The sequence below is a fragment of the Panthera leo genome, chromosome B1 (assembly GCF_018350215.1).
Source record: "Panthera leo isolate Ple1 chromosome B1, P.leo_Ple1_pat1.1, whole genome shotgun sequence".
Classification (NCBI taxonomy): Eukaryota; Metazoa; Chordata; class Mammalia; order Carnivora; family Felidae; genus Panthera; species Panthera leo.
In genome coordinates this window covers 149752890-149779808 of record NC_056682.1, presented here as the reverse complement: position 1 = coordinate 149779808, position 26919 = coordinate 149752890, and the positions used below count along the sequence as shown (strand labels likewise).

General features: G+C 37.1%; 1 protein-coding gene across 9 annotated transcripts in view; it reads left to right on the top strand.

Annotated features, from left to right (window-relative positions):
• Nucleotides 1–26919, top strand: part of STAP1 (signal transducing adaptor family member 1) — a 65568-nt gene that overhangs the window by 15328 nt on the left and 23321 nt on the right. For all 9 annotated transcript variants that reach the window (XM_042936271.1, XM_042936270.1, XM_042936267.1 and 6 more), the window contains 6 exons: nt 4931–5002; nt 10092–10205; nt 12676–12732; nt 15641–15813; nt 17295–17423; nt 25252–25321. In XM_042936271.1, the coding sequence (XP_042792205.1) occupies nt 4931–5002; nt 10092–10205; nt 12676–12732; nt 15641–15813; nt 17295–17423; nt 25252–25321 (615 nt within the window). The remainder of the gene's footprint in view (nt 1–4930; nt 5003–10091; nt 10206–12675; nt 12733–15640; nt 15814–17294; nt 17424–25251; nt 25322–26919) is intronic.

The following is a 26919-nucleotide window of genomic DNA, read 5'->3' as shown; positions in this document are numbered from 1 at the left end:
GGCAACATTTCATAGTTTCTTCAATCTGTGATATGCCTTAAAAACAATATGTATAATATGTTTTTTATTAACTTGAACATAAGAATGTGGTCACCATATCAGTGTCAAAATAACATATCTCTGACTAGTCCTCACCACTAGTTCATTTAGAATTATACTGGTATATTTATAAGAGCTTATCTGAAACTCAATCAAGACTGTGACCCACTGGTCTCTGCGTACTGAATATAAGTTTGATCTATTCTTAGGCTTGTGGCTGTGGTTGAAGTTCACAGGGCCTATCATTATTTGTAATCTTATCTTTCCTCCGGGCTGCCTTTATTCTTAGCTCACTACCTTTGTTCTTGCTTCTTCCCCCCGTCCCACCCTTAATAAGCCCTCCTTAATCCTTTCCATGAATCTATATGTTTGTTTATCAGTAAAACTCTTATTTTTCCCTGATTAATTCTACCCAGTTCATATCATTCTCTCCTGACTGAACCACCTCTGTAATTTTTCTTAGGAGCATAGATGGATGTCACCTGTATGTATAGAAGGAACTCAATAAGCTTTGGCAATGAGGGATTTTAGTTTTCCTATCATATGGCAGGTTAACCCATAAATCTAATTTGGAAGACGAAGAGAGTGGTACACTTTGATTTCAGAGTTTTCCCTTGCTTACTTTTCATCCAAGAATCATAGAATCTCCAGTTTGAACTTGATCTCAGATGCCATACTCCAGTAAAACCACACACCCTGTCATTAAGTTCTCCAACCAATTTGCCTGCATGCTGATCTTCCCTCTCTCCCTCACTCCCATCCTAGTTCCAAATTATAGTGTAGCTTCGACTTGATGGCAGAGGCTTACCAGTAGAACGGGATGTGAAAGGCTTAAAAAGAGAGATATGATTAAAAAAAAAAAAGTCCCCCCAAATCAAATTGTTTTATTAATCAGAAGTCAAACTTGAGAAAATCCAAGTACTTTTCAACAGAGTGGCTAGACACTTTCATGGTTTTTATAGAACATCTGCCTGATTATGGAGACAGTATATATTGACAACTTTTCAAGCCAAATTTCTCAATGCAGTTTTATATTTCTCTACTGAACAACATGAAGGCACCCTTTCATATGTGAAAGTATATGTGAATGGCGATGGGTTTCATTACTCTGGTTCACAAGATATCCTCCCCTTCTCATACATAATCCCATTGAAGGAGATCTATTTTGGAGACTTTTGGATGCCACCACTGTCACACACACATACAAATCTCCATCCTCAAAAAGTAACATATGAATAATGAAAAATGCAAAGTACCTGTTAATAATGTGAGTGATGAGGTAATGCTTTTTTTCTTTTTAAGTGGCTAACATTTATGGTCCACTTGCTATGTCCCAGGTCCCGTGTGCTTTACACACAGTATTATTCCATTCAATCTTGAACAACTCTATAAGGCAATAGCAGGAGGCTGGTTTCTACCTCTATTCTTGGTCCCCTAGCAGTACACTCTCACACAGGAAAAACAATGGTCATTATCATCATCATCATCATCATCATCATCATCATCATACTTCAGTGCTTTTAATATATTCAGAAAGTTGTTCAACATCACCACTATCTAGTTCTAGAACATTTTCATCCTGCTAAAAAGAAATCCCACTAGCAGTTAATTCCTCTTCCCCTGCTCTATACGTTTTTATATGCATTTGTTGGGATTTTTTTCTGTCTCCCAATTTTGAAACCAATTAAAAATTAAGACAGAGGAATCCCACACAGATCAATTAGGTACTTTTATCATTAATAAAATCTATCGCTATGTAGTTTAGATTTATGGCCAAAACAATGCTAACACTTTATACCAGATTTAGGTAGGCTTGAGCTACCTTGAGTCACTCACTAACTCAGTTTAAAAGCCACAAGCCTACCCCTCCTGGAGGCCCTTTACCACATGGCAGGACCAGAAAAAGAACACCTACTCTCTCCTAATACGCTGAGCAGAGAGAGGATAGAAAGGGGCTAAGTTGAACATGTTGCCTCTTAATTCACTCTGGCTGTACTGTGCAGGATAGATTGGAGGGCATAAGAAGGTGGCAGAGAAACCAGGTAAATGCTATCGCAATGCCAATAACACATTGGCTGATTCTTCAATCCTATGCCCCTTTGAATTGGTCTTTTCTATGTTAATTTGTTCTTAGCTCAGGAGGTATCAGCAGGTTCCTTATGTAACATTATAGCCAGCTCTCAATTAGGAGGTAGGATGGACTGGAAAGACCACAGGGTTGGACAAAGAAACTTGTCCCACATTCCAACTCTGCCCCTGAAGTAGATTGCTACAGTAATACTACCAATTTGTTCAAGCCTCACTGTATGCATTCCCCCTTTGAAATGTGACTTCTCTGGTCTTTCATGAAGAGATTGACTTTATTTTTCTACCCCTTGAAATCTGGACTAGGTCATGCTTCGGTAAATGTGACAAAGGGAGAAAATTAGAAACCTCACACATTAGGTTTGCCTTCTCTTGCTCCTGGGAATCCTTCTGCCAGCATGTGAACAAATATAGGCTTACCTGACTGGAGACAAGACCCTGTGGAGTGAGACTCTGGTTTTCTCAGTAGAGTGTTTTCCAACACCAACAACCAATTCTCTGACTCTCTGGACACCATCTGGCTGTTCAACAATTCAGCTGAATTCTGACACTACCTATCCAGATGTAGTGCAGACCCCACCACTTAGTTAAGGGCACAGTCCCACAAGACTGCCCTCCACTTCAGTCACCAACTGAAAGTCCCAGACCTCCTATACTTCTGACCAACTCACTATAAATCAAAAGCTGCCATGATTCCCTCTGAAGACTTTATAATTTATTAGACTGGCTCACAGAACTCAGGATGCCATGTTACTTACATTTTCTGGTAAAAGATACAAATGAACAGGCAGATCAAGAGGTCCATAGGGCAAGATCTGGAAGGGCCCCAAGCTTCTGTCCGTACTGTTTGGCTGTACCAACCTCTCAACATGTGAATGTGTTCACCAATTAGGAATTTTATCAAATCACATTGTTCAAGAATTTTTATGAAACTTAAATCTCCCAGCCCATCCCCCATTTTTCCTAGAGGTTGGTGGGTAGGGCTGAAAGTTCCAACCCAGTAATCGGTTGTCCTTTTAGCCACCAGACCTATCTTGAAGCTATCCAGGGATTCCATCCTAAGTCATCTCGTTAGTATAAACTCGTTAGTATAAACTGTAGTATAAACTTACGTAAAGTGACTCATTACTAGTAACAAAAACAGTCCTACCATTCAGGAAATTTGAAGGGTTTTAGGATCTCTGTGCCAGGAAATGGGGGACAAAGACCAAAACTTATTTCAGTTCTGCATTCCCAGCTAGGACCCCAGGCAAGTATGTGAGGCCACCCCTAGACCAGCCACAGTGAAGTATATCCAAAGAACGATCATCCAGCCACAGAATAATGGGAAATAGCAAACATTTGCTATTTTAGTCCACTAAGTTTGAGGGTGGCTTGTTACACAACAAAAGCTAACTAATATAGCACTTTATCAGCCATGAAGAAAAAGGGATAAAATAGTTCTACTAAGAACATGAGAAAGATGATTGTTGTAATTCAAAATGAATTTAATCTTGAGCTTCGTGGGAACCAAGACAAATAAAAACAAGATGGGTTATAGAGTTTCCATTATTTGAGAAAAGAAGTATATCAGTTCTGAAGAGGTGAGAAACAGTTTGATGGGCTAAGAAAGGATAAATGGTATGTCAGTATTAAAGAGACACAAAATGCCATAATATATAAAAGTGTCTTCACATTTATAAGCATAAGAAAAAAATCATGTAATTGTCTTACATTAATCCTCAATATAAGTCAAGATAATCCAGCATGTCATAAACATTGAGCTTATTAAACTCTAAAGGAATGATTAACATGTCTATAAAACTGGAATTTTTAAAAACATACTTTTGGAAAGAGCTGGGTATGAAGGTAAGTATTTACACTTGGAAGGATTTTATTCCCGAAACCCCCATGTCATTCTTTTGTAATACAGCCAGTCTTCACAGAATGTAAGTTCCCCTTATTTAAATAACTTTCACTTGAGTGAAATGAAACTAGGTTATTAAATTTTTTAAACCTAAAAAGTTGTATTTCTATAAAACCCATAATAATGTGAATGTAGCAATAATGAATGAAATTCGGACTTCAATGTTTAGCTTTGATGTTAAACTATTTTTATGATTATGAACTATTCCATTGCCTTTATTTATATAAACATACACTATTTATAGGACCCACACTATAAGCCATGTACTCTGCTAAGTGCTTTACATATGCCAATTTATTCAATCCTTTCAATTGTCCTGGAATCTAGATACTTAATGCTTGTCCTATCTTGACCCCTAAATGGCTCCTCTTACAGGTGCAGGCTTCCACTGATGCCTACATAAAAAGTCAAGTGTCTTAAATCAATGGGGAAAGTTTTGAAAAATGACCTATTTAAACACAAATCAAATTACATCATTACCTCACACCTTATGCTAAAATAAATTTGTGAAAGATTTAATCAAGACCTAGATGTAAAGGGGAGCCCGGGTGGCTCAGTCGCTTAAGGGTCCGACTCTTGGTTTCAGCTCAGGTCACGATCTCAGGGTTTGTGAGTTCAAGTCCTACGTTGGGCTCTGTGCTAACAGTGCAGCGCCTGCTTGGAGTTTTCTCTCTCTCCCTCTCTCTCTGCTGCTCCTTGCTCTCTGAATGAATGAATGAATGAATGAACTTTAAAAAAAGGAGTTAAATGTAAAATTAAGCCATAAGTTAGGTTATTTATCTCAGGGTAAAGAAGAAACCTATATCAAACAGCAATTAAGGGAGTTACAAAGAAAAGTGGTAACAAGAAAACAGTTGAATATATACCAATGAAATAATGCTTTTAATTTCTTTCCCACAGGAGTATAAACATTACTGGACAGAGTTGAGAGGAACTACACTTTTTTTTTATTCTGACAAAAAAAGTCCAACAGTAAGTAGTTAAACACATTTGACTCGTTCAATTTTTTCCAATATAGACATGTTATATAGTTTTATTCATTTGGGGTTTTCTGTCTCTCAAGAGTAAAGATATTCTAGTAAAACCAATTCAAATAAGAACATTGATATCTGTGGATACTATCAGATATAAGACCTATGGTAAAGTTTCCAGGGCACCTACGAAGAAGATATAAACTTGTGTCTTTAGTTTTGCATTTTTTTCTTTCTGATCCCAATGGTAGAAACTTAGTTGAAAAGTGAAAATTTTAGCTAGGTAACAAGATACAACTTGCTTAATGCCAAGGGGTAGCCTTAATTTCCCCAGTTTTTTATCTGGCTGTATCATGCAGTTATTATCCGAAAGAAACTAGATGATCCCCAAAGCCTCATAACATAAAATATGTCACAATTTAATTTTTCTAGGGAGACGAAAACATAACCTGCTAAAGAGACTTCTAAGAGCTTAAGCATGAGAATAAAGAGATTCTGAGATTTATTTATTAGTATTAATTTCAAATAATTTATTTTTAATTTTTTTTATTTTTACATTTATTTATTTTTGAGAGACAGAGCGTGAGCAGGGGAGGGGCAGAGAGAGAGGGAGACACAGAATCTGAAGCAGGCTCCAGGCTCTGAGCTGTCAGCAGAGCCGGATGTGGGGCTCGAACCCACAAACTGTGAGATCATGACCTGAGCCCAAGTCGGACACTCAACCAACTGAGCCACCCAGGCGCCCCTATCAAATACTTGATTTATATTTCAATTTTTCCACAAAGATCAAAAACTGTGTATTTCATTTTTCCCACAAATAAAATGTAGCGTTTTAGTGTCAAATGTTTGCCTACCATGGAATGCTATACCTGTAGGAGATTTTATGATCTAGTAACTTGTTTAAATACAAACATTTTGTACCATGGATGCAGTAGCCCACAGTTCTTGGAACATCATTATTACATGCCCAGATTTAACGAAAGAGACAGAAAAAACAGCCTTTGTGATGTATTCCACCTTGCAGGTATTTTAGTGCCATTAGTGGTAAATTAACCAGAAATCATTTAAAAAACAAACAAACAAAATGTGTTGAGCACTGGGTGTTACATGTAAGTGACGAATCACTAAATTCTATTCCAATATTACACTATATGTTAACTAATGAGAATTTAAATAAAAGATTGAAAAAAAATAAGAACATGTAAAAACAAACAAAAACAAACTTAAAATGATGACTTTCACCAGAGTTCTGGACAGGTAAGATTCATATGGAGGTGTTTTCAAATGCCATAATAAATTTTAATAAAATGAGTCCCTCTGTTGTGCCTTCCAATTTCCTACTGATGTCAGTGAGACTATGAGAGACCCTGGTCTAACCCTTGTACAGTATATATAGTGGGTGAGTGAATAGTTATTGCTCACTTGCTACCTGGCATGAGGCAGTACAGCTTAGTGAGTACAGCTTAGTGACTGCCGCCTGGTCTTCAGGCAGACTGCCTGGCTTGTTATCCTGTCTCCTGCCACTGTGAACTGTGGGTCTTGGGCTAGTTACCTAACCTGTCTGTGTCAGTATATCAGACAGGAAACTGGTAGGAAACAGATGACATCTCAAATTGGGCATTTTTTTTTTTTTAAGATTTTATTTTTAAGTAATCTCTAAACCCAACGTGGGGCTCGAACTTACATATGCCCCCAACCGAGATCAGGAGTTCATGCCCTACTGATCAAGCCAGCCAGGAGCCCCTCAGATTGGGCATTTTTGAAGAGAGCTTAATGAAGATGCTATATTCAAAGCAGTGGACAGGATATAGGAAAACTACAAAGGATAGAATAGAACTCTGAGGCTAGGAACAGTTCCCTACTTTGATGCCCAGAATTTAAAAAAAAAAAAAAAAAAAAAGTGGGAGAAAAGTGAACAGAAGTGTATGAAGATGACTGCATTGAGAGGAGTAAGATCTTTGACTGAGGAAGCAATTGCAAAAATACCTCACTCTCCTCAGGCTTCTGATCTCCTGCCAGTGTTAACTAGGGTCCAACCCAATGGGAATAAAGGGGCCCTTGATGTTGTCCCCACAGGTCCCTCTCCTGTGCACAGCACTGTGTGGTAAAGGGATAAAAGGAAACCCAGGGAAGCAAATAAAAGATCTTGTCCAACATCATTTCCAAATCCCTAAAATTAGGATAAAAAGAATCACCCATTACATGAGGTTATCAAAAGGATTAGACGAGATAATGAATGTAAGGACTTGAGAGATGAGCTGCCACATAGCACACATTCAAGCATTTTACATACATTATCTCATCTAATTCTCATAACAACTCTTCTGAGTGGTATACTATTTTAATCACCACTTATAGATGAGAGTAGTCAAGTTTAGGGATTCAGAAGTTGTACAAGATCAGACAATTAATGAAAGGGGTACCATCCAGGTCCTGCTCCTGAGCCAGCATTCTTAACCACTATGCCATGAACAGACTGTTACAATGAAATACTGCAGAATTGTCCATCTACCCATTTTGTTAAAAGAGGGTGCAGACTTTAGGAAATTTGGGGAGGGGGCGATAGTCTCAGGAGAAAGCATAGAGATAGAACAGGTGAGAAGTGGAGATAATTCAGCTTATAGTAGGGAAGAATTTAAAGCTGCCTTGACATATTTGAAAGACTGTCAGGAGGTCATGTGAAAGAGTCAATGAATTCGTTTCATGTTATTACAGAGAAAGAGGACTAGGACCATTGGATGGAAATTAACTGGAGGAACGACTGTGCCTTAATACAAGGAAAAGCTTGCTAGCAGGCAGAATGGCATAGAGGCATAAGTTCCATGTTGTTTGAGATATTCCAACATAGACAGGATGGCTACAGGGAGGGATGCCGTGGAGGAGATGCAAGCATCAGATGGCAGCTGGATTAGACAGATGACCTTTAAGGCTCTTTTCAACACAATTAAAAAAAAAAAAAAGATAAAACTTCCTTTCTTCTAATCAATAGATCAGCACTCTATCTAATTCGGCCACTTCCTCCTCTGTTGCTTCCTCCTTTGTCTCAGCAAAGTTTACTTAGCTTAATCTAGACAATCCATCAGAAAAAGATTTGTGTGCAATTTTTTAATTCTGTCCTGCTTCCCTTATACCTTTCCGTCCATTTTTAATTGCTCTTTGTCCATTGAAAATAAATAGGTCAACCCAAACGAACCCACAACTTCATCATTATAGAAATAGGTCTGGAAAAAAAATTTACTTACTTATTTTTTTGCCTTACTTTATTCAGAAAAATAAAATAAGGATACAAAGCAGAACCTAGTAAAATAAGTTCTATTGGGCAAAACAGAGGAAAATAAAAAAGTCAAGAATGAGGCTAATTCAGAAAAAAAAATTATGCCATAAAAACTCTACTGTACTTACTGGAGGTGGATCTGATCTTCCCACACTAGAGAACAGGTCTGACCAGCTGCATACAGATTAGCCCAGATATACCAGTTGTTCAGAAGAAATATTCTAATTGTATTGGGCTAAGAGAGGAATTTCTTAATATGATCCTTATAACCAGTGATGTGATAAATGTTGAAGAAGAGCATTCTTGAAAAAATCATGTGTATGAATATATGTATACAAGTTTATTATAAATATTACTGATATAAAGAATGTGTAGCACAAAGTTGAAAAAATAAAATATACAATTTTTAAAAATATTTTCTTTCTTAAAAAAAATTTTTTTAATGTTTATTTTTGAGAGAGAGAGACAGAGCGCAAGCAGGCACAGGGAGAGAGAGAGGGAGACACAGAATCTGAAGCAGGCTCCAAGCTATCAGCACAGAACCCAATCTGGGGCTCGAACTTACGGGCTGTGAGATCATGACCTGAGCCGAAGTCAGACATTTAACTGACTGAGCCACCCAGGCGCCCCTACAATATTTTTTATTATAGTTTCTATATAGGTAATTGATTCTCACAGATACTTTCATTGATCTTTCTGAACTTGGATCCACAGGCAACTAAAATTGCAATTCAATCATGATTTGACAAATGCAATTGTCTTCCAATCTGCTGTTTCCCTAATAAATTTGTCACTAAATGTGACATTTGATATGAATGTCAACTGATATTTTTGTTTACATTAATGATAAGAGGAAAGCAAAGCAATAATCATGTATGTTAGAACTTCACCTATTTTGATAATGACATGGGTAAGTTCTTTGCTAAACAACATGATAATTTCTGATAATGATTTTGATAATGACATGGGTAAGTTCTTTGCTAAACAACATGATAATTTTTGTTCTGTTCACAATGAAAAAGTTTCAGACACAAGAAACTTTAACATTTTATCTGCTTTATTAATATTTTACCCCTCACTTTGCTACCCAGAGCCCAGCAAACTGTGGCCCTTGACCCAAATCTAGCCAGTGGCCTGATTTTGTACAGTCTCTGAGCTAAGAATGCTTTTTACATTTTCAAAGTGTTGTATGAAAACAATAAGAATTTGCAACAGAGACTCTGTGTGGTCTGCAAAGCCTGAGACATTTGCTATCTAGCTTTTGCAGAAAAAAAATTGCTGGCTCCTAGGACAATTAACAAAACAATAAATCAAGCCCTAATTTGTAAGGTTTACCAATTTCCAAGGTGTAAATACTCCCACCACAGCTGATTTTAACCTATCAATGTGACTTTCCTGAATTGGGAAGAAAGGTATGGTAATACACTGTTAGATAGTATTTCCCTCAAACAGAAATGAGAATGTAAATAACCTCAAGGGCATAGCAAATACAATGTAGTAATATAATTAGAAAATAATGAGTTTTGAATTTTAGTTACCTTTGTTTTTAATATAATTGTATGTTTATATAATTTAATTTTTAACAGCTGTGTTTAGTGACTGGCTTGCAAACTTCCTAAAAATGAAAAAATCAGCTTTTGCAAAGTCATGTGGGCCAGGTCCAGCACACCATCACAGAATACATCTCCAAATGCTTGCGATGCCCAGTTGAAAGCCAGGATTTCATGCAAGGTCCAAATCAGTCATGTTCCTCCTTTCTAGAACTAATGTATGTTACCCATGAAACAATTTAATGAGATTTCCCTTATCTTTGCAGTATGTTGACAAGTTAGACATAATAGACCTCACATGCCTTACTGACCAGAATTCAACCGAAAAGAATTGCGCAAAATTCACCCTTGTTTTACCAAAAGAGGAAGTGCAACTGAAGGTGAGTGAGGAGACGCAATTAGTTGGAAACAAGTTGTTATAAATAGCACTCGCCTCTTCACAACCCATTGGGCTGAGGTAAAGAGGAATCGTAAGAGGACCTGCCAAGTCTCATTCTTTGTTCATATTTCTTGCCTCTTGCCAAAAACTGCAGTTTTCTAAATAGGGATTTGAAAGGGCCTGTCCACTTGTTTAGTATACATGCACATTGAAACCATACACTTCTGTCCTCTGGCAAAGTCAGAGATCCCACCTGGTGTTTTTAAGAAGTTGTTCTTGAGTTGATACTTACCAAGTTCCCAGATGAATCTGAGACGTGTCCAACATGATACATGTTTGGAACTACCGAATTAGACAAACCCACATTTCACAAATCGAGAGATATTTTGCAAGGCAATTGGCCTGTACTATAATCTTCAAAAATATCACTGTGAGAAAAGCCAAAGGAAGGCCAGACACCTGTGTCCAATTATGGAAACTGTGGCGTATGACAGCTACATGCAGTGTGTGATCCCGGACTGGATTCTGGGCTAGAAAAGGAAAACAAAAAACTATAAAGAACATTACTGTTACAATTAGAAAAATTCAGAAAAGAACTGTGTATTAGATATACACCGTTTGTGAAAGATGGTATTAATCTCATAAAACTCTAAGCCCCACACGAGCAGAAATTTGTTTGTTAAATTCATCACTGTACAGCTAGCACTTCCACAGAAAAAAAGTTTTTCTTGAATTGACATTCAAAGCGAGCCAGTTAAAGTCAACCAACAATTACAGTGTTAAACGTATTGTTGCAATTGAATAAGAAGTTGTTCGAGTTGGCCTTGCAAGCACTGCTCATGAATCTTTACAGTACCGTAGTCCCTCTCCCCCGCTTAAAGTGGTTACAGTTACCCGTGGTCAACTGCAGCCTGGAAGCACATGGTCCTCCTTCTGACCTTATCAAAAGGTCAGTAGTAACCTAACACTCCACCACAAGGCCTACGTCATTCACCTCACTTCATCTCATCGTGTAGGCATTTTATCATCTTGCACCATTGCAGGAAGAAGGGTGAGTACAGCACAATAAGATATTTTGAGAAAAAGACGACATTCACATAACTTTTATTGAAGAATATTGTGATAATTGTTTTATTCCATTACTGTTGTTAATCTCTGTGTCTGATTTATAATTTAAACTTTATCATAGGCATGTATGTACAGGAAAAACATAGTATATGTAGCGTTTAGTACTATCTTCGATATCAGGCATCTACTGGGGGTCTTGGAATGTATCCCCATAGATAAGGGGGAATACTGTACTAGGAATCGCTTGTTAGGAAATCTAGGCCCTACCCCTAACCCTGGGCCCCAGATTTTTTGTTTTAAGCAAACTTCCCAGATGAGTCTGATATGGTGGATAAAGAACACGAGATTGGAATCATATGTCTGGGGTTGAATTCTGGCTGTTTTATTCATCAGCTGTGTAATTGTAGGCAAGTTACTTAACTCCTTTATGCCTTGGTTTCTTCATCCACAAGTAAGTCTTTACTCAGCTGTATCTCTCTTACTGAGACTACCTGGACCATTTTATTAAAATTGCAACCCTTTTCCTCTCCCCTAGCCCCTAATGACATTCTCAATGTCTCTTACCCTGCTCTACATTTTATTCTCCCATTTATTTCCTTCTGACGCTACAATATTTACTTACTATTCTACTTATGATATATTATTCCATAACTAGATCCAAAATTCCAGAACAAGGATTAGTATTTTGTTCTCTGATGTGAACCAGTACCTAGAATAGTGCCTAGCCCTTAAGGTACTCAATAAATATGTTAAATGAGCAAATCTATAAAATAAAAATTTCTTAAAGTACCTTTTGCAGAATTACCATAAAGATTAAATCATTTAATGTGTGAAGTACTTAGAACAGTAGCTGCCCCTTATAAATACTTAATAAATGTTGGCTATATTAGTAGGATTTAGAGCTAAGAATTGGAAGTTTTTAAGGACTAACTATATTGGTCTTACCTGGTTGCAAACTTAAAGCCAGTCAATATTAAATACCAGTGGGGTGGATCAACCATTAACACATTGCAGAAATAAGTGAATAACATTTACTTTTTTAAAAGTAAATGTGTATGATTTTACTTGTTTGGTAAGCAGATAGATTGAAGCTATATACTTCTGACAAAAGAAAATAGTTTTGAAATTTCATAACATATACATTGTCTTAAACAAAAAGGAAAATGAATTGTTTCTTCCTTTCAACTAATTTAAAGTGCTTTAAAAATTACAACTGACTTTTTAAAACAACGTGCTTCAATAGAAAGATATGCATTTTGTCAACCTTCCTGGGTTTTGATAACTTACACATTTGGAGTCTTATGAAACAATCATATGAGATTCTAAAATTACCTGACGTTAATAAAAGTGTTAATGTTCACATTTATGTCTTTTCTTCTTTATGTTTTTGTTTTCATCCTCAGACAGAAAACACAGAAAGTGGGGAAGAGTGGAGAGGCTTCATTCTTACAGTAACAGAGGTAGGAAGGACATTACTTTTGATTGATTTATTAATTCAACAAATATTTACTGGACACTGACTATGAACCATACAGAGTGAAAGGGGTAAAATGAAGATACAAGAATTGAAAAGGACAGATATATACCCGTACATTTACTCATGAAATTTATATTTGTATGAGGTGAATGGAAAGGAAGAAAGGCAATAAACAAAATAGTTTAAAATTGTGATAATTGTTATGAAGAAAATAAACCAGGCCATGTGCTAGCTAGAGAGTAACAGGTGGTCAGGGAGATCTACTTTTTGGTCTTTTGACACAATGGTTCTTTGTATATGCTGATAGTTACAGCTTATATAGCATCATCTAAAATACTTTCCAATTCCTTTCTTATTCATTTAATACGTATTTATAAAATGCTGAAATGAATTTTATGAATAACATAAACAATATAACAGGAAGACCATCAAAATGAATATTCACCTTTAAACATTTGTTTAGTTAGTCTTAAGACAAAAGGATGCTTGCCTGTTCAACTCCCATGGCATCTTCTCAGAGACAAATAGTAAGATCTACTGCTTATAGTTAACAGTTGCAGCAGGATGTCTACCATTATTTTAAGTGAAGCTTCTGTAGCAACTGTCTTATAAACATTAGGTACTTTAAGAGCCAGCCCCCAAAGAAGGACCATGTTCTCTGATACTTTTAGAGAAGAAGTCAGTTAAGTACAGACTATCCAAAGTGAGTTCCTAAGTAAAGGCTTTGCAGTCACATGAGATAAGCACTGAACTTTATTGAGATGATGGATGCTGGGGTTTTTTTAGGTTTCCTTATTTATTTTAAGAGAGAGAGACAGTGGAAGCAGGAGAGGGGGGAGAGAATCCCAAGCAGGCTCCATTCTGTAAGCGCAGAGCACAAAGTGGGGCTCAATCTCATGAACTGTGAGATCATGACCTCCGCCAAAACCAGGAGTCAGATGCTTAACTGACTGAGCCACCCAGGTGCCCTGATGCTGGCTTTTTATATCAGCCAATAACAGGTGAAAGTTGGACGTTCAGATACCATGTAGGGAAGTCTTAGGAGGTTAGAAAACTGGTCGAGTCAAAGATGGAAAGACATTTTGACTTGTGTGGAGGAAGAAACTCAATGGGGAAGTCCATTGATGTTGTGAAAAAGCATCTTTGTGTGGCACAGCACTTTTATATTGGGATACAAGTATCCCAAGGGTATATGAGTAGGTATCAAAGAGAATACCAAAACCACTGGAAAGCCTTGGGGTGCATCTACCTGGTACACCAATTATGTTTTGGCAAAAAGAAATTGTTTTTTAGTTTTTTTCCTTAAGTTAAGGATAAAAAGCATTATTTTAATTAAAATGTACATAATTATATTACAGAATGCAAAATAAAATTCATGTGAATTTCCAAGAGAACAGTTGTCTTAAATTTTGTGCTGTATAAATGTTTTTTACTAGGTTCCCTGAACACTCTGTGTACATTCACACCATGCTGTTGTTAGGACAGCTTTACCAGAAGTTCGAGAAACATAGACTGTAGTTGAAAGAGCAGGAAAAAAAAAAAAGAAAGAAAGAAAGAAAGGAAAAGAAAGAAAGAAAAGAAATGAAAAGATAAAAAAGAAAGAAACTTTGCTTTTGAATTAAATAAACTGGAGTTTGAGTCCACAATTTTCTAGCTATGTGACCCTGTTAGTTATTTAACTTTTCTGAACCTTTTTCTTTTTCCTGAACCTTTTTTTTTTTTTTTTTTCCTATTTGTAGAGTAGGGACAACATACCTATCTTATAGTATTGCTGTGAGGATTTCCAATAGCACAATGCTTGGGACATAATAGGCCATTAATAAGCAGTACCTTCCTCATTAGTTTCTCCTCATTCTATTATTTTCTGGATTGGTATATAAGGAAATAACTGTACTGATTATTAGCTTAGCTAAGTTATCCAGAAAAACAGTCTCTAATCATTTTTTATTGTGTACCCTTATTCCGTTTTTATTTCAAACTTCACAAACACACATATATGCACATATATAAGATATAAACAATAGGAATTAATAAGCACATGTAAATAGGCCATAAGGAGATGTAAATCAGGGGTACGAATATCAGGAGGGTGTAGGTTACTCAATCCAAAATACATCTCTAGAGAAGGCTAAAAGAAACTAAGTACAACAGTATCATAATCCTAATGTGTGAATGAAAATTTGAAATACACACACAGATACACCGAAGTCTAGACCTCTGGCTACAGACGCTGGGTCATCTAACGAATAGTTCCACCTGAACCCTATGTTGCCATATGGCTGGTGCAGCGAATTCCAGGTTAGCTGTGGGACAGCAAGGCACCTCACTGGTACTTTGGGACTTAACTGGCAGCAAGAACTAGTGAGGTCAGAATGAAAAATGAGAGATATGTTGTTACTTGAATTAGCCTGTAGTGCAAGGTGGGTAGACTTTGCTATGTGCCAGGCCAAAAGGAACAGTTCTAGGAAGAAGGAAGAAGATTGGGCACATTGTGCAAGTTAAAGCTGTGTGGTTGGCTTGAAGGCAGTTTTTTTTTTCTTATGTCTATTTTTAAGAGACAGAGGCAGAGAATGAATGGGGGAGGGGTAGAGACAGAGGGAGACACAGAATCCAAAGCAGATCCAGGATCTGAGCTGTCAGCACACAGCCCAATGTGGGGCTCGATCTCACAAACTGCGTGATCATGATCTGGGTCGAAGTTGGCCACTGAACTGACTGAGTCACCCAGGTGCACCTTGAAGGCAGTTTTAAGACACCAAGATACTCTATTCATGATCCTCTCCATCCATGTCAGATAACTGAAGCTCCTTAGGACCACAGCGGTCTCCTCTTTGCTGAAATCATTTAGTTACTCTGCTTTCTTGTTTGCCTACTGACTTAATTGGTTTCAGCTGTCAGTTCCCCTACACGTGTCACTCCTTCCTGGGCAAGTAATTCGACTGCAAGAAGTCCTAGAGAGAGAGAAAAGGAGGAGGATTGAGACAGAGCGGATACCGAGTTCAGCTATAGAAAAGGAGCAGGAACCTACTGAAGATTATGTGGATGTACTGAACCCTATGCCAGTGTAAGTGTACCACAAACTCTAGTTTGTTTATTAGATTGTTAATATTAATTTCTAATTATCAAGGAGAGTGAGCCATTGACCTCATTAAACCAGGGATAGTAAACTGTCTTGTGGATGAACATTAGATCTCGGAGTAGATGCCACATTTCCTCTTCTATGTCATGATAAACAAAATTCAAAATGCAGGTTTTACCGCACAGGAAATCCCCTTCCACCCACACCTTTAGACCAAATAGATATTCTTTCCAAAGCTCAACCCTAAATAAAAACCGCTTTGTAGAAGGAAGGAAAAGATGTTGGTTTTTTTTTTTTAACCATGCAACTCCATGGTTGACTATTTTTCTGTCATAAAATTAGACCAAAGAGTTTCAAGTATCTGAATGTTCTATTCAGTTGTCTAATCAGTGAGTACTGATTGAGCTTGTACTTTGAGGAAAGCCCTGTGAACAGTGTAGAAGGTGTTGGTGGGAAAATGAAGAGGCACAGACAGGCTGAATCCAGCAACATCCTTATTTTTCACTCTTATATTGCTGACAAGTGTGGCTAAGATTGGGATCCCTTTCCTCCTGAAGTCGCGGTCTTCTTGTCAGGGAAACTTAGGCTGGTACCACCTGCGACATCAGGTTCTGCTCTGTACAGTCTAGCTGTACTATAATTGCTGACACCTGCCTACCATCACTGTCAGCTGAAACCAGTGACATTTGAAGGACTGATAGGTTAAAAGTCACACAAACTCTTTTTCTTTTTTCCTCAATAAAACAAGTAATATGTATTTTTACAAATAGATAAAAAGAATATTAAAACCATTCTTTTCCCCACCACACAGAGATATTCACTGTTAACCTTTTGGGGAATTGCATATCTTGCCATATTTTTCTCTGTTGAAAAAACCCAGACTTTTCATTGACTACAAAATGTATTATAAAAATGAGAAATGCTTTCTTAAACATTTATGCATTAAAATAGCATCAATGCCATTGGAAAGCCATATTATACTAAAAGGAGTGGATTCAGATATGCCCTTAAATATCAGTTATTTAAAATAGAGACCATAGAAGAGAATCATCTATAGAAATGTTTTGTATCCCTGAAGAGAAACCACCAACCAGTATTATTTATCCAAGAGCTTATTATAAACTGAGATTATGAACTGGAGATATACTATTAATTCTTATTTTAGATTTTCAAATGGTAATGGTGATTACATACTGACCAGTAGGTAACTTTTCAGATCCTCTTTGGTTAAAGAAAGAAGTTTGGAAGGAAAAGGGAAGAAAGACCTTAATTAAGCATAAGTGTACTTAATAGTGCCCCAGGCTTGTAATAACAGTAATTATATCATTGTAATTGTAGTAATAAAACTGGGAATTAAATTAAGAAAAATTAATAACTACAGCTCTTAGAGTTATTTTGGTAGCATCTTTTTCAAGTAATGATCTTCATCAGTTAAAAAAATCCTGTTTTTCATCTCACCTTTATAGATGTTTTTATGCGGTGTCCCGGAAAGAAGCAATCGAGATGCTTGAGAAGAACCCTTCTTTGGGAAATATGATCCTGAGGCCTGGTAGTGACAGCAAAAACTATTCCATCACTATCCGGCAGGGGATAGAGTATGTTTAATTAAAAAAAAAAAACATATGGAATTGTTAAAAGCACGGTATCACTTTAAAAGGCAAAGTCACACAAGATCAGCAGCTGCTGTGTGTTTTGTTGGGGCTAAAGATAGAAACACAAGAATAGAGAGAGAATGTTATAGAAACAATGCTAAAGACTGAGCCAAGGCTAATATTTACTGCAGGGGAGAAGAAGAATGGACAAATTACTTTGATCTTGAGTATAGTTCTATTGTTCATTCATTTCAAAAAATATTTATTGAACAACTACTAGATGGCCAAGTAATATGTTAGGTACTAAGGATGGAGTAGTGAACAAAACATCCTCCCTGGTTTAAGGAGTTTACATTCTTGTAAGGAAACATGGACTATAAATAAATAACATAACTAAAAAGTCATATATATGGTAATAAGGTCTATAGAAGTAAAATAAAAGAGGATGAGGGAGATGGGAACTGTCAGAGACGATATATAGAGAAACGTTTACTTATTGCTATTGTTGTTTTAATACAGAGTGGTCAGAGAAGGCCTACTTTATTAACTGACATTAATTAAGCAGGGGTCTGAAGGAAGTGAGGGAACAAACCTTGCCCAGATCTGGGACAAGAGCATTCCCGGTAGCAAGTGCATGTGCCCAGAGGCAGAAGTCTGGGTTTGTTCAAAAACAGAAAGAGGCTGCTTGGTGATACCAACAAGAAAACAGTGGTAGATGAGATTCCAGAGGTGGGGGTGGGGACCAATTACTCTAAACCCTACAGGTCATTGTAGGGACAAGGGTTATATACTCTGAATGACATGAGAGGTCACTAGACCGTGATGAATGAAGACGCGACATAATCTGACATCTATAAAAAGGACTGCTTAGGAGTCTGTTGGAAAGGTGAATAATTTCTTTCTGGTAAAGTGGCTTACCTTTGATGAAATCAGTAACACATACAGAAGTTGATTTTTCCATGTAGCTAAGGTGGTTGGATCTTAGAAGGTCCACTCCAGCTCTCAGGGTTCATGAAATCTCACATTTCAATAGGTACTCTAGGTTAGTTAACACTTTAACAAATGATAGTGAAATTAAAATACAGATTTTTATCCTAAATTAAAATGTTCAATAAGTAATTATCTTTCATATAAAAATATAAACAGAACTTTGATTCTTGAATGTATTATTCTTTGTGGGGATAATATTCCATCAATTATTTTGGCTGTAACATTATCTACCAGCCCACTGTAAATATTAAATATGAAGACACTGACTGTGAATAAAGGCAGTAAAGAGAAAATAATTACAGTGAGCCATGGCCCAGTCAGCTTCATCACTTACCAATTACTCCATGTAAACAGGGACTTGTCTTTATACTTCAGCCATGTGCACCGAATAGATGGCAAGAATGATAGACGGCAGATCAGATCCTGGTTCTGTGTGTGAAGAGACTCCGTGTGTGTGTCATTTTCCACAATGAATATCTATGTTAACTTAATGCTCTTGTGGTTTCATTATTTTTTATTATAATGCCTGACACTTGGGGTTGATGTATTTTCTTTAATTTTTTTTTTTTTTAGTTTATTTATATTTCATTTAGAGAGAGAGCACAAGCAGGGGAGGGTCAGAGAAAGGGATAGAGAAGACCCTAAGCAGGCTCTGCACCATCAACACAGAGCCTGATGTGGGGCTCGAACTCAAGAACCTTGAGATCATGACCTGAGCTGAGATCAAGAGTCAGAGGCTTAAGTGACTGAGCCACCCAGGTGCCCGGGGTTGATGTATTTTCAACTAATATGGTAGAATATCACAGATTAGTCAATTTTAATTTATTTGATTTATAATTTAATTGATTATTTTGAAACAAATCCAGAAGAAATAAAAATTGACTGACATTAAATATAGGGGGACTTAGAAGCGTTCCTGGGAGAAAAGTGAATTTTTCTGTTGAGTAAATCTTGGTCAAGAAACTTGTCCTTTTTCACAGTTTGGGCAATTGAATATCACATAGAGTACAGAATGCTTTTAACTAATTTACTTTCGCTTTAAAAATGAAGAGCATATAAAACTGAATTAAAATCTATTTCTCAGATTTTCTAAAAAAAGAAATTTAATCTAATTGCTTGAAAGCTAAATCACACAAGAGAGTGATTAGCTTTTCTTCCTTCATTTTATTCTTGGTTGGATTGAGTGTTTGATCCATCAGTATGTGAACGCTGTGTTATTATTCTGTATAAAATGAACAAAGTCCGGAGACCTAATGACTCTAAAGACTGTATGTTTCCTGCACAATAGCAGCCTGGTCTCTTTAAGGTGGTCTAGATTACCCCAACTTTTGCATTGCATTTTCCATACATGTGAGCTATCAGAAATAAGTGTTTTCTTTTTTTCTTTCTAAGTTTATTTTTTAAAGCTTTTTAATTTTTTGTTTCTTTTGTTTTTATTTATTTATTATTATTTTTTAAATATAATTTATTGTCAAGTTAGCTAACATACAGTGTATACGGTGTGCTGTTGGCTTCGGGAGTAGTAGATTCCCATGATTCATCGTTTACATACAACACCCAGTGCTTATCCTAATTAATACCCTCCTCAATGCCCATCACACATTTTCCCTGCCCCCCCCCCACTCCCTTCCACCCTCAGTTTGTTCTCTGTATTTAAAAGTCTTTTATGGTTTGCCTCCCTCTCTGTTTGTAACTATATATATTTTTTTCTTTCCCTTCCCCAATGGTCTTCTGTTAAATTTCTCAACTTCCACATATGAGTGAAAACATATGATACCTATCTTTCTCCGACTTATTTCACTTAGCATAATATCCTCCAATTCCATCCACGTTGTTGCAAATGGCATGATTTCATTATTTTTCATTGTCAAATAGTATTCCATTATATATATAGATATAGATATAGATATAGATATAGATATATAGATATATATATACCACATCTTTTTTATCCATTCATCAGTTGATGGACATTTGGGCTCTTTCCATAATTTGGCTATTGTTGATAGTGCTGCTATATAACATTGGGGTACATGTGCCCCTCTGAATCAGCACTCCTGTATCATTTGGATAAATGCCTAGTAATGCTATTGCTGGGTTGTAGGGTAATTCAACCTTTAATTTTCTGAGGAAACTCCACACTGTTTTCCAGAGTGGCTGTACCAGCTTGCATTCCCACCAACAATGCAAGAGGGTTCCCCTTTCTCCACATCCTCGCCAACATCTGTTGTTTCCTGAGCTGTTAATGTTAACAACTCTGACTGGTGTGAGGTGGTATCTCAGTGTAGTTTTGATTTGTATTTCTCTGGTGATGAGTGATGTTGAGTATTTTTCATGTGTCTGTAGGCCATTTGGATGTCTTCTTTGGAAAAGTGTCTCTTCATATCTTCTGTCATTTCTTCACTGGATTATTTGTTTTTTGGGTGTTGAGTTTGATAAGTTCTTTATAGATTTTAGATACTAGCCCTTTATCATTTGCAAATATCTTCTCCCATTCTGTTGGTTGTCTGTTAGTTTTGTTGATTGTTTCCTTTGCAGTGCAAAAGCTTTTTATCTTGATGAAGTCCTAATAGTTCATTTTTGCTTTTATTTCCCTTGCCTTTGGAGACATGTCAAGTAAGAAGTTGCTGCAGCTGAGGTTGTTGCCTGTTTTCTCTTCTAGGATTTTGATGGTTTCCTGTCTCACATTTAATTCTTTCATCCATTTTGAATTTATTTTTGGTGTATGGTATAAGAAAGTGGCCCAGGTTCATTCTTCTGCATGTTGCTGTCCAGTTTTCCCAGCATCATTTGCTAAAGAGACTATCTTTTTTTCATTGGATACTCTTTCCTATTTTGTTGGAGATTAGTTGTCCATATATTTGTGGGTCCAGTTCTGGGTTCTGTATTCTATTCCATTGGTCTATGTGTCTGTTTTTGTAAAGCTTTTAAAAAAATGTTTATTTATTTTGAGAGAGAGAGAGAGAGAATGAGTGGGGGAGGAGCAGAGAGAAAGGGAGAGAGAATCCTAAGCAGGCTCTGAGCTATCAGTGCAGAGCCTGACACGGAGCTTGAACCCACAAACTGTGGGATCATGACCTGAGCCAAGATCAAGTCTGGCCATCCAGGCACCCCTAAAGTTTATTTATTTATTTTAAGAGAGACAGAGCACAAGCAGTGGAGGGGCAGAGAGAGAGAAGAGAGAGAATCTCAAGCAAGCTTTGAGGTCAGGGCAGAGAGCCCAACACAGGGCTTGACCCCATGAACTGTGAGATCATGACCTGAGCCAAAATCAAGAGCTGGACACTTAACTGACTGAGCCACCCAGGCCTCCCAAGATATAACAGTGTTTTCTGCTGTAGGTGTGGTTTGTGACCAAATGCAATATGTTTCTATACTTAGGATATGAACTTCATGCCATAGTTTTTACTTATTATTTGTCTGTATTTAAACTCCTGTCTGGCAAAGGAGTTCATATCAAACTTACATAATTCTAATTTTAGTAAACTTATTTCCAGTTTGAATTCATATAGAAATCCATGCCTTTGTACAGCTGATGGTCCTAAAAACATAACATTTCCTCCTCCTCCCCCCAAAGTTCATATTTAGAATGAGTGAGGGGAATGGTCAAAGTAGAGCATTCTAATGCTAGAGTCACTATATGCTCACTTAGGCTCAGGGAAATAGTTTGTGGTTGGAAATGGATAAGAAAAATTTGAACTATTGTTGTACCAGTTTTCCTTATGAGTCAGAAGTATCTATGATGTTAGCGACTGTTCTGTGCATTGCCTAACGCCTCAAAATAGAACTTTCAGAGTGCCTGATTCTATCTTCTGTTTAACAAAGGATAGCACTTGTAGAGAATAGTAGAATGTTAGCTTGTTAGACTGTAGAGCTTAATGTAAAGGTTTAATGTAAAGCTTAATGCAAAAATTTAGATGATTAGGAAGCACCTGAACATAGGTGAGAAACAACCCACAAAACCAATTTATTGTCTTATAGGTTATAGGAGAAATATGCAGGTATGCAAGTTTAAGTGAGTGTATCTGGCAAAACACTGGCTGAAAAGGACAGGCTAGTTTACAAAGCAGTACTTGAAAGTAAAATTATCTCCATCTGTTAACAAACCAGTTGTGGGAGGGTAGATTGATTCTTCTCCGGAAGAAGCAAAAGTCATTCAGTGTCAAAGTATCAGGTGACTCCTCTCTTGATACAAAATACCATCCACCTTTAGCCAGCCCAGTGGTGTGTGAATTCATAAGACGTAGAGCTGTTCTTAGGACAAACTTAGTGGTTTGGCTTTGTTTTCTTAAAATTGCTATGACTACATGGCAAGCTAGTAGTATACACACTTTGGAGATCCATTAGCCAAGGAAACAGAAAATATTGACCCCAAATTAACTCCTGTAAAAAATTGGGGTCAGAAGTAAAAAACAAGTACTTATACCACATTTAAGCCACACACTTGTTAAAAGACAGGTTCCTTCTTTTTTGAGGTCATTGTCAGGAAACCTCAATATAGCACATTTTATCAATCTTGTTTTTTCCTCGGTCTTGATTTTTTTGGAGAAACAAAACAAAGTATGAAAGAAAAACAAAAGTCTAAAATGAGACTCAAACCCTAAATGACTTCAATGGAATTTTTTTTTCCTACCTTTCTGCTTCAGAATTTAGTCCTTCTAGTCAAAAGCTCCAAGAGACCCTGCTCATCTTTGCTACCTTTCCTCCCACAGTTTTGTCATTAATGATGATGATGATGATATAGTGGCTATTATTAATAACAACAATCATTGTCCCAATTTGTGGGTGCTGTGTTGGGTGCTTGACAAGCATTTCCTTCAGGAACAATAAAAACGAACAGTTTTTTTCTTTTTTCATGTTTTACGAATGAAGCAGTTGAGCCTTGCAGAAACAACTAAGTTAAAATGATAAATTTAAAAAGCATCAAAAATAGTTATGATTTACTATATGTCTAAATGTGCCAGATGTTGTACTAAGGACTTCTCAGACAATAACTTACAATAGCCCTGTAAGGAGTGGCATTTCCATGTCCGTTTTATAGATGAAAACATGAAGGGTGAGCGCTTACACAATAGAATCACAATGTGAACCTAACCTTTCTTGTTATAAAGATCATGCCCTTCAAGTTTTCTATCAGTCTTCCAAGGAATAATAATCACTTATTTTTAGGAATACAGGAATTCTCATTGGAATGGGTGAGAGTTTTCAAAAGTAACTATATGATTATAAAGATCTCTTCATGTAGAGATAAAAATAAAGCTAGAATCAACCACCCCAAAAGAAGGTACCTCTGTCCAAAAATGTTTCCTTCACCAGTCTGTTACTGATTCCTGAAAGTTCAGCAATAAAGAATACTTTTTAATTTTAATTTTTTTCAAAGGGGAGAGGGTTTGTTAGGCTTTATGCAATGGTTTAAAAGTAAAGCTCTACAATAAGCCACTGGAATAAAAGTATTAGCTATTTTCCAATGTGATATTCAATTGAGAGAATGAATATTTGGATATAGTAGTAGATGAGGAAAAAGTCCCTTAAAAAGAAGTGTACTTCAGTCCTAGAGACATGTGACCTGGAAATGGAGAGAGGGTTGATTAGGAAGAAGTGGGGAGGGGGTCCCGGGTGGCCCAGTTGGGTGTCTGACTCTTGATTTCCACTGGGGTCCTGATCTCACGGTTCGTGAGTTCAAGCCCCACATCAGGCTCCATGCTAATAGCATGGAGCCTGCTTAGCATTCTCTCTCTCCCCTCTCTCTGCCCCTACCCTGCTTGTGCTCTCTCTTAAAATAAATGAATAAACTTAAAAAAATTAAAAAAAAAAAGAAGAAAGAAGGACGGAGGCCCTGCTAACAAACTTAACCTGATAGACAGCTTTTAGACTACTTCTGTGTAATGTTGAATTAGTTTCTCTTTCAAGCAAATGGCAGTGTAATAAATGCTTTTAACTTTTCAACATTAGAAGAAGTCCTGGTTGTGACACTGTTGTCATATGAATCAAGGGAATTCAAGGCAAACCTACTGGCTTCTCTCAATATAAATTAATTCTATCAAATAGCACTTTAAGATGAGCTTGCAATATTTTAAAACTTCAGTTTCATAAATATTTATCGTGTGCCTAATGCTGGAAGACAAAGGTGAATTTCTATTCTGTGCTTCTTGTTCTTAAGCAATTCTAGTCAGTAAAATACCATGTGTTTGGGTGGTAATAATTTAGAGTGCTATGTGACCACAGAAGAGGAAGACATTACGATTCCTCTGCTGTACTTACATTGTCTCCTACATTCGTATAGTACCTAATACTGAGCATTTTCCCTGTCTCTAAGTCAGTCCTGAAGTTAGTGGATATCCAGAGTGGTATATGAGCTAGCAGGAAGAACAGTCATTCAAGGATTTCTGATAGGATAGCGATAAGGTGGAGTAGAAAGTAATTTGCTTTCAGCAATTTTTTCTACTTCCCTTTTATTATAGAGGATATATATTTGATTTGTATGTGCCTACATAGGATCTTATAATGTTGCCTGCTTTGTAAATTACTAGTATTAAAAAATGCTAGAGCCTGAAAGATTTTCTGTTCTTGATTCCTTTTTTTTTTTTTTTTTTTTTTTTTAGTTATTCATTCACCCACTCAATGACTCAGGTTTCCTATATCCCTAGCGTATAACCCCCCAAAAGAGACATACAGAACCAGGTAAATAATAAAATAAAACCCCCTTTTTTTCCCCCTAACTATGGGAATGGATACATAGGTTTTACTGTACAGGTGATATTTTATACTCACTTTAGTTTGATTTGATCCAGTAATATACTCAAATGGAGAGTAACATTTTTTTTTTTTTTTTTCATTTTAGCATGCCAAGAATCAAGCACTACAAAGTGATGAGTGTAGGAAAAAACTACACCATTGAACTGGAAAAACCTGTAAGTAGCTATTTCCTTGTTTTTGATGAATTTTCTTCTGCTTTTCCCTAAATCTACCTTATAGAATTCAAAGAAAGGTAGAAAAGTAGACCCCTTGCCTAGGAACAAAGTGCTGGTGAAAAACAGCCATGTTAAGGAGGCCTGAACGTGGCAGATGTCAGGGTAAGAAGTGAGGTATAAGCACAGGGGGATGTGGCACAGTAGAAGATAATCTGCTAAGAATTCTTTCTACTTTTGTTTCTCTGCACTCTTTATCAATAGAGTTGCTTCAGGGAGAGAATATTTTTTTTGTTAAACATCTGTTGTACATCCTCCAACTATATGTATTTCAATGCACTTATTTCTAAAGGGAAAAATTCTGTGCGTGCCTAGTCCTCTTATACCCATCATGCAGAAGTTCAGAAATGCCTGTCATAATAGCAACATAATCATGAAGAAATGGTTTGCTCTTGATCTGCAGCCCCTCTGTTATCCCAACCAACTTACCATGGGGCTACTGATATAATATCAGAATCACAAAGTCACTGTATTAGAGAGCTAAGTACTTTACCGATACCATTTAATTAATTAATTTTAATGTTTATTTATTTTTGTGAGAGAGGGAGAGACTGAGTCAAAGCAGGGGAGGGACAGAGAGAGAGGGAGACACAGAGTCCGAAGCAGGGTCCAGGCTCTGAGCTATCAGCACAGAGCCTGACATGGGGCTGGAACCCACGAGCCATGAGATAATGAACTGAGCTGAAGTTGGACACTTAACAGACTGAGCCATCCAGGCGCCCTCCACCCCACCCCGATACCATTTAATTTCATCTTCACCATTACCTCGAGGTAATGCCTGTTATAGATGTTAGAAAACTGGCATTTACATTCATCTCAACCAATGAAAATGTAGTAATGTGGTTATGGTCCCGGATGCCAGAAAAGGGAATATAGTTGTGTGATCTTAGGCTGCAGTGGCAGGGAAGATTGGACCAGAAAAGTGATATGACATAAATGGAACTGATGAGTCTTGAAGATACTTATTTTAACTTCTCTAAAATTAAGTTCTTCTTAATGCCTCTGCCTCTCTAGGCCCACTGTGTTAATCAAATAGAGAAAGGGACAGTATGGTTGAATTTTTTATTAATGTTTATTTTTGAAAGAGAGGGAGCGTGAGCAGGGGAGGGGCAGAGAGAGGGGGACAGAGGATCCAAAGCTGGCTGTGCACTGACAGCAGAGAAACTGATGCGTGGCTCGAGCGCAGGAGCCATGGGATCCTGACCTGGGCCGAAGTCGGACGCTTAAGTGACTGAGCCACCCAGGCGCCCCTGTATGGTTGAATTATTAATGTTTAGACCATAATTCTTTGAATGCAGTGGTGACCTTTGCCAAAAGGAGAGAAGCTGCCGATTTGTACATCCCACTTACATCTTTGCCATAAATGTCTCTCAAATCTTCTCAGTTCTCACATCCATGACTGCCAGGGCTTTTTCAAAAAATTCTAATGAAGGAAACAAAGAACTAGATTGCTCAGGGATAACCCAAATACCAACTGACTGGAAGCAATCAGGAATAAGAATGTACCTCTGTGACTGGTGAACTGGGGCTCGTTTATCCAT